At 41.3% G+C, this 8,384-nt stretch overlaps 1 protein-coding gene across 1 annotated transcript; it reads right to left on the bottom strand.

The window, feature by feature from the left end:
* Positions 1-280: 280 nt before the first annotated feature.
* On the bottom strand, positions 281-3,843 carry Lcn4 (lipocalin 4). Its single transcript, XM_006233907.2, has 7 exons — positions 3,691-3,843; positions 3,110-3,240; positions 2,810-2,880; positions 1,902-2,012; positions 1,152-1,253; positions 922-948; positions 281-504 (listed from the first exon to the last, which is right to left on the bottom strand). Exons 1-7 carry the CDS (start codon positions 3,802-3,804, stop codon positions 482-484), a joined length of 579 nt encoding a protein of 192 aa, XP_006233969.2. The 5' UTR covers positions 3,805-3,843; the 3' UTR covers positions 281-481.
* Positions 3,844-8,384: the final 4,541 nt, after the last annotated feature.

Raw genomic sequence — 8,384 nt, 5'->3', positions numbered from 1 at the left:
TGCAGTAATATCTTTGTTGAGTCCTAAATATATTTGCAACCCTGATGCCATCTTCCAGTCTTACTCAACTGAGTGGCTACACAAATTCTCCTCATCCAGTATCAGACATTTTCTGGAGCTATTTGATATTGGCTGAACATCACTTCAACCTCCAAAATATTACATAGCTCTAGAGGACTATTGGACGACAAGCTACTGGGTGTCTCATATATGCTAATTCCAATATCTCCTTAGTCTTTTGAACTAAGAAGGACTGACACATACAAGCTGAACCCAGAAAAACTGCTAAAATTTTTATTGGATTCAGATGGGTTTTAAAGCAAGGATTAAGAGATAAATCAGAAGGTTATGAAGTCGAGCGGGTCACACAATTTAAGAAAGGAGTGGGACTCAGGTTAGGAAAATGCAGCTCAGTGAAGTGTTGTCCAGGAAGAAGAGTAGTCTACTGAGGTCATGGCCGTGTCCTACTGGCAAATCTGTCTCAGCAGTTGTGGTCCTGGAGTGCTGTGACAGAGTGAAGCACACAATTGAGAGATCTCTCCCCGTTTCATGGCAGAGAGTAGCTACTTAGGAGATACATGCCTATTAAAGATCTTCCTTCAATTGAATCTTTGGGAATTCCATCCTGAGAATACACGGGCCACAGAAGTATCCTAACTTCCTTGACCTTTTATATCCCTAATCAGTTGTGTAGGTACCTAAGGCATGAAATTAGACCACTCTATAGAAAGAACTCAATGAAAATGAATGACAGAATTCCAGGCAATTATGTTTGAGGACACCTCCTAGATTGGTAACTGCTTCCTGGCTAAGTACATTCCCTCTGAAGTGTGATGTTGGGAGATGGGTTAAAAACAGAAACATTCACCATGGAACAGAGAAATGTGAGTTCTCTCCGTGTATCTTCAGAGGGTTACTTACCACTGTCATGTATGGGAATACACCGTTCTGTAAAAGCAAGAAAAAATATCAAAAATAAGGAAGTGTCTAGGTTGAAGGCTCAGATTACACCTGAACTTTGGATGGCCCAATGATTAAGATCACAAAAAGTGCCCTGCTTGTACAGGAAGACACATGGTTATACAACAATCCCTGTATCCTGAGAAAAATAAGGAGGGCATGAGAATAAGCCAAACAGAGCATCCTCTTACCCCTCTGCTCAGGCACAATGATGTTTTCTTGGAGAAATCCTTTGTGCTGTATGAATTCCTTAAATACTTCCAAGGCCTCCAGTTTTTCTTCTGGATACTTTCCTGTGAGCAAAGGCCAGATAATCAAAAAGAGAATAACTACACATCCCTATTAGAATCCACTGACAGAAAGACAAGAAGACTGCACAGAACAAGAGTATTCAGTCTGAAGCATAAGGGAACAAGAGAGGAGCCTTTAGAATCAATGTGGAAGTGCAAAATGGATGGTGGTAGGGAAGCTTGTCAACTGGACGTGTATATAGCTGACATATAAGGACACACAGTATGACAAAACCTATAGGTGATATCTTAAGCACCCAAGAAATGTCACAGTCATGGAAACTAATAATTCTGTCTCCTGCTCCTGGAAGGAGGGTGTCATTGCCTATAAAGTTTTTTATTTAGGACATAGCCGTTATTGAGAACTTCCTGCCATGAAAGCTGAGGCCTCCAAGACATGGTATGTACTAAGTCAATAAATTTCTGTCCTATTGTTCAGTGCTCAAGGCCACATTCGATCATGTCACTGGAAATTCTGCACAGACTACGGCTTACCATTTTAAAGCATTTATACTGACCACATGGTGCCTTATGCACAACTGCTAAAGGACATGGCTGTGGCTTTAGACTTCCCAGTGCCTATATATAGTTGCTGGGCATTCAAATAGCTAATGGTCATAAGCAGGAGGTTGGATCTCTGATATTTCTCACCTATGAGGTGTCCTGTTTGGGATATTTTCCGAAATGGATGGCTTTCGGTGTATATGATGTAGTGGTCCTTCACTGGAACTTCATAGATGTAGAAGAGATTATGGCCCAAAACTGCAGATTAAAGAGAAATTTTCTAAGAGAACATTCACCCCACACTAAGTAACAGTCTACAAGGTTTCAACAACCCATGAGCAACCATATAGCTAACTCAAAGACTTCCCATGACACCATTACAAGATATAGGTTCCTCATGGAAAGCTGTTATCCCCAGCTATATAGACATGACCATAGGTGTCAGGGAAGATGAAGGTTGTGGCTGACTAGCCTCCTAGCAGCTACCCTGATCTGTTTCCTAAAACCTAAGCTTCAGAATCCCTATTGGACAGTAGACAGTAATATCTAGAGGGAAGCATGGTCTCTTCTGTGAACTTGACTGTGATTTCTGAAAACACCTGGGAATTAACTGATAGACCTTCATGAAAAATAAGCAGACCAGGAGCACTCCAACCAATAGTCTTGCTTTGCTTCACATGCATTCAGGGGGTACTATGTTGGCTAAGAGGTCCACATAATCTAAAATCACATTAGAAATATTCAGTTGACTATGACAATGGGTATGATATTAATTATGTTAGTTTATTGTGGAAGATTCATCTTAATTGTGGGCAGGAACATTGTTTGGGCAGCAGATCCTGGACTTTGTAAAGTTGTGAAAACTATCTGAGCAGTAACTTGAATGTTCACTTATTCCTATGAGTAGATGCTTCCTTCTCGAGCTGCCTGGAATGCCTAACCATTATGGACTGTGCCTTGATGTGAGACCTAAATAAAACCTATTTTCTCTTAAGCAGTGTTGATTAGAGAAGGTTATGACAGCAAAAGGAGGAGAAAATGAGACACAGACTCACAGGAACTGTATTGACCAGGCTCCTCTGTTCTCTGCATACGAACTCCTAGCTTAATGCATTCTCCCTCAGATCTGGAAAACAGGAAACCGACCAGCAGTTTCTTTCTCAACAAATCTGTACTTCACTCTGGTGACTTGGTTCCTCAGACTTAGCACAATGACCTCTGAAATCCCATATTAACTACTCCTAAATTTCAGCATGCTAAGACTATGGTCCCTCAAGGAATGAGTTGTTCTGTCATCAATAACCAAAACATAGAGGAGAGGAACAAAGATGAAAAGATGCATGGGGGATACTCACATAAGAGTGTGCCTGAGCTCCAAGGTTCCTTCTTCTGGGCATGTCAACCTGATAGGGAATACAACCAGAGTTTTCTCCTCCTCCTTTCTCCTTTGATTCACTGTGGCCTTTATGAACCAGACACCTGAAAGCTGGAGCAGACAGACTTCTGAGCCCATACTTCAGCCCCAAGTCTTACTTAGTTTGCCTACAAGTGTACAGCCTATACACATATCACTTGGCAGAGGATGCTCCCCTGAGTGTCCACTGTTCCAGACCATGCCCTTTACAATTAGGCTAGAATTACATATGGTAATCCATGTTAACTTAATTTGACTGTCTCCAAAGGCTGAAAACAGGATTCCAGGAAAAACACATAGAGGTCCTGTCCAGGACACTTTATGGCTATGGGTATCATTGCTCAAGAACCATTCTCTGGTCCAAGTCTGTGGACCAGGAGGCTCTGTGTGCTGAAGAACAGCACTCTCTGCTCAGACTCAGAAGACTGAAAACTTCAGGAGTACTAGCTCTGGTACTCAGGCACTGTCCAAAACTCAAACCTCACACACAAAAAAACTGTTCCCCACTCCTCCATGCCTCACTTTCTCTTCTTCTGAGAGGAAGGGAAGATCATCATGGCTTTGTAGAATCGCCACTAGACTGAAAAGTATGACAGTCAGGAGTAGGCTCTTCATGTTCAGACTGTGTGCTCTCATACAAAGCCAGCAACAAGCATGACACAATGGCACTGTGTTGGCTCCTCAGAGTATGCCCTTTATGGCCAAAATGACACTGGCCACACCCTTCTTGGCCATTTGTCATGGCCAAATCTACATTTGTCATAGGGGTGAATATTTTTGCATTTAGGACCTTTTTGTCTTTCACTGCCACCTCAAGACAAAAGATCTGCAATGGCATTGTACTACTCATGAAGGAGCCCAGAGAAACTGAATGACTCAGGTTTGAGATGGGAACACAGTTTGCATTCTGGGCCAGAAAAGGAAGGCTGCCTTTATCCACTTGCCATCATCAGCCTTTCTCTCATGCTTAACACAGTCATAGCTTCCTTAGATACCTTCTCTACCACTCAGGAAAGGACTTGGCTTCTCCACAATGCATAATCCTTCTGACTTCCAGAGACCAGACTATGTTTTGGGATCCCAACTGACTGTTTCTCATGCTTAGAAGGCCAAAAATAGGCAAGTGTAGGGTCACAGCTTCAGGTCAACTGAAGAGGCTACAAGTCACACGCAAGGGCACAGTCACCTGAACTGCTGCTCTATATGCACGCAGTGCTGCCAGTGCTCTAGAGTAAGAATGCTTCTTACTCTCAGGCATCTCACTTCTTCAGCTCTGCCCAAATGTTTCTCCTCTGTTACACTCTAAGTTTTTGAGAAGAAGGGCCTTGATGCCCATGTATAAAGTTTTATCCTGATATTGGAAAAGCTCTAGCTACAACTCAGGGAATCAAGATTATGTATGTGTTCATTAAGAAATATGTAAGAGTGTTACATCTTTTGCTGTGTTGGGCATCTGGGGACCTCCTTTAGAAACTGGTAGAACCCCCAGCATATCATGCATAATTGAGCCCTCTTCTATACTGTATGGCCTAAGTTTATTCTCATATATTTCTGAAAACTGATACCCCAACAAGGTCATCAAAAGTCTCAATCTTTTTGAATAAGAAGAAAAAGATGAACACAAAAAGACTAAGGCCCTCCTGCATGCAAACTTCATGAACAAGCTGAATTTCTACTGACTCAGGCCAGCTTCTTCCTCAATAGGAACTCTGTCTCTTTCTTCCTCAATCTCCCTTTCTTTGCCTTCACTATCCTAATCTGAGAAAACTGGTCAAGGCTCTGGAGACAGGTCTTGGACCTACAATGGTGTCTTTGTGCCATTGTGAACCCAGAAGGAACAGTTCCACATATCTATAATCAAAATTAATGAGCACTCTCTGACAGGCTGTGGCTCTTGCTGATAAGCTCTGATGACCTAGGTTTTGACACCAGCATGCAAGATGCTACTAAGCAGGAAGTTTGTCATCTCAAAAGGAGAAAGGGTGGAGCCTGTGCTCTTTAGAAGCAATGAATAATGACAAAGTGGAGTCTCCATGTCTGGAATGACAAGGATTTTTCTGTTTGTTGCTTTGTTGATTGAAATCATATAACATTTATGCCACTGTGTGGATCACTGATGAAAGCATTTACGGCAATGCTATATGTAATTCCAACTTAACCAAAAGCAAGCAAACGAAATTCAAAAAACAAAACAATAAAAAAGAAGAGCCATAGGTTATTGACAAATCATGAATCTCATGTACAGTCTGATGAGAATCTTCTGTATTCCTATCACCCACTTGTCTTTCTCTATGTCCCAGTGAGCTCCTATCTGTCAACTATATTCAGAGATTGAAAAGGAAAAGTGATGAGATAATCCTTGGTAAGGAAGGGCTTGCCATCAGCCCCATGTGACTGAGGCAGGGCATGATGTAGAGACCTCAGATAATAGATGTTCTCAGGAGTAAAAAAGAAGAATACAAGTGGATGGTGTCAGCAGAGAGTAGATAACATGAAGAGATGGTAAGGTAGGAAAAAAGATGGCTTATCCACAGTGTTCTATAACCTAAGGCATTTCTCTGGGTGGCTCCATTTCATTCTGGTGGTGGTTCTTACAAAGTCCTCCAACTCCTGCCTCGCCACTTCTGGAAACATCTTTCACTGCCCTTGAATATGAACCCCATCATGATGAACTTTAAGGTGCTTCAAAGTCCTAGGTTCCTTAGTGTAGGGAACATGTTATGTGGCATTTATATATAGGAAGGTCTTGATAGCTCAGCCAATAGCACCAGGCCAGAAAGGGTGTTGTCTTGGACTGAGGTGCATTGCAAATAAATGGGGAGCAGTTCTTAGATGAATAACAGTAATTATTGGAATATTGACTGCATTGTGGGGACCAGAGACTATTTCCCTGTACAATGCATTGTTTTTGAGGCAATACACAGACCACTCTGAGTGTTCAGTTCCAGAATAAAGTCAATTTGAAGAACGGTGGTGAGTAAAAGACGTGGAGGATCTTTGAAGATGCTGATGACCAACACTATTGATTCCTGGTGTTTGTTGAAGTCAGGGCCAGGCATACTGATTTTTTCCTGTTTCTAGTGATTCTTGCTTCTCACTGTTTCAATAGCACTTTGTGATCAGGCCCAGATGTGTCCTGTATTAGAACACTCAGTAAATAAAAGAAGTCACTAAGAGGATAAGAGGAACCTGGTATCTTGCTGTACTCACCCTTTAATCCCATCAGTTAGGAAAGAGAGGCAGGAGGACCAAGAGTTCAATGAGAACCTCAGATGTAAACTGACTTTTAGTCAACATTCATCTACATTAGATTCATTCATCAATATTTTTAACTAATAATGACAAAAAGATTTTTAAAAATTCTGTTTCTGAATTCCTTCCTTCTCTCTCTCTCTCTCTCTCTCTCTCTCTCTCTCTCTCTCTCTCTCTCTCTCGCTCTCTCTCTCTCTCTCTCTTTCTCTGTGCATGCATGCGTGCATGGGGAGGGGCTCGCATACACACATGCATGTATCTTTCAGGTTCTATCCTAGATTTCTCTAAGAGGTAAACTGAGTCAGTGTTGTCTGGATGGCATAGTTTTCATGATCTTTGCATCTTTGTCTATTTTCCTGGACTTTGTTTTTAATTTTATATGGAAGTTTGAGCAACAATGACTCTCATAGACTCTAATAGTTCGGCACTTGGCCCCAAGGTTGTGGCTCTATTCATGTAAATGTTAAGGGGTATGGCCTTGCATATAGAAATGTGTCACACCAGGACAAGATTTGGATTATTTTCATTTTTTATTAATCATTTTATTCATTTATATTTCAAATAATATCCACTTTCCCAGTTTCCCTCCACGGATCCCCCATTCCACCCTCCCTCTCACCCTTTCTTTTGCTTCTATGAGGGTGCTCCTCCACCTACTCCTACCTCACTGCTCTAACATCCCCCTATGCTGGGACATCAAGCCTCTACACAACCAATGGCCTTCCCTTCCATTAATGCCAGATAAGATATCTCCTGTCCCTTCCAATTTCAAAAGCCACAATGCATTTAAATTTTGTGAGCTATGCTTTTTGCTGTAGTTTGTGATATGAGGTCTAGGCCCTTTCTGTCACCACAGTAGACTGCTGTCAACCTTGCTGCTATGATGTTGAGAGCCCATCAGGACACATATCCCTCTGAGATATAAATCCCAATTATACCCTTCCTTTTCTAATTTGCCATGGTCTTTGTGTTTTATTAGAGAAACAGAAAATTAACCATGTTTACCATACTTTACTTGGTTCCAGGAGAAGGAATTGCTGTAACAGAGTTAACAATGTGTTTGGGAGCAGATTGTGGTGGCATTGGAACTTTGGTCTTGAAAAACCATTGGCTGATTGGGAATCAGTCACCAGTCCTCCATAAGAGTATCAAGGGTACTTAACCACTGAGCCATCTCTCCAGTTCCCAACATAATTCTGGTTTTGAAGGGATGGAGAAGTCTTGGAGAGAATCTGAGACTTGGAGTTATGTTGCAAGGCTGGAATAGCTGAATAGAGGTCAGAGGCCATTGGTGGCAGTATAGTTTCAGACACCAAAACATTGAAGACACCAATGCCATATATAATCACTCCTGAGAAATAGCAGTATGTATGAGAAGGAGACTGGCCTAAGCCTATAAAATGAGGTATTTGTTCTGTAAAGAGCAAAGACAAAGAAGTGCCACTACCTGTGTAAGCCCCGTAGAGCCTAGGGCACAAGGATGCCCATTTTTTCTCTTCTAGAGCAAGAAATATTTCTCTCTTTGAGGAGTATCTTGTATTTTGGAGGTTCTGTTTGTCTGTTTTTGTTAGAATCCACATTTGAGATTCATTGGACTTTGAAGAAGACATTAGAGTTTTAAAATTAATTTAATAATTTTAGTGTTAGAATTTTTGGATACTCTGGGATTTAAACTTATTTCAGTATTAACATCAACCTCACAGCTTGGAAATAAATGAGAAATGATGTGATTGTGAATCAAATTGATGTGTAATCCATTGTGTTACTTTGCTTTTATGTAAGCTTGACACAAACCTATACTTCTCAGAGATGAAGAAATATCAAGTGTGGTATTTCCCCCATGAGACTGGTTTATAACAAAATCTGTGAAGCAGCATGTTGCTGATTAACACATGATGTGAATGAACACAAATCATTTTTGGAGGCAGCACCCATCAGCAGTTGGTCCTGGATAACATACTAAA

The sequence above is a fragment of the Rattus norvegicus genome, chromosome 3 (genome assembly GCF_036323735.1).
Source record: "Rattus norvegicus strain BN/NHsdMcwi chromosome 3, GRCr8, whole genome shotgun sequence".
In the NCBI taxonomy this organism is placed as follows: Eukaryota; Metazoa; Chordata; class Mammalia; order Rodentia; family Muridae; genus Rattus; species Rattus norvegicus.
The sequence above is the reverse complement of the archived record's forward strand: the minus strand, read 5'-3'. Positions and strand labels throughout refer to the sequence as shown.

Bases quoted from the DNA above. Each gene is read 5' to 3' on its own strand.
- Lcn4 (XM_006233907.2), bottom strand. From the start codon at position 3,804: ATGAGAGCACACAGTCTGAACATGAAGAGCCTACTCCTGACTGTCATA. The intron at 949-1,151 runs GTAAGAGGATGC...TTGCTTTTACAG, and splicing joins CATTGTGCCTGAGCAGAGGG to AACGGTGTATTCCCATACAT. The intron at 505-921 runs GTAAGTAACCCT...ACTCTGTCACAG, and splicing joins TATTCCCATACATGACAGTG to CACTCCAGGACCACAACTGC.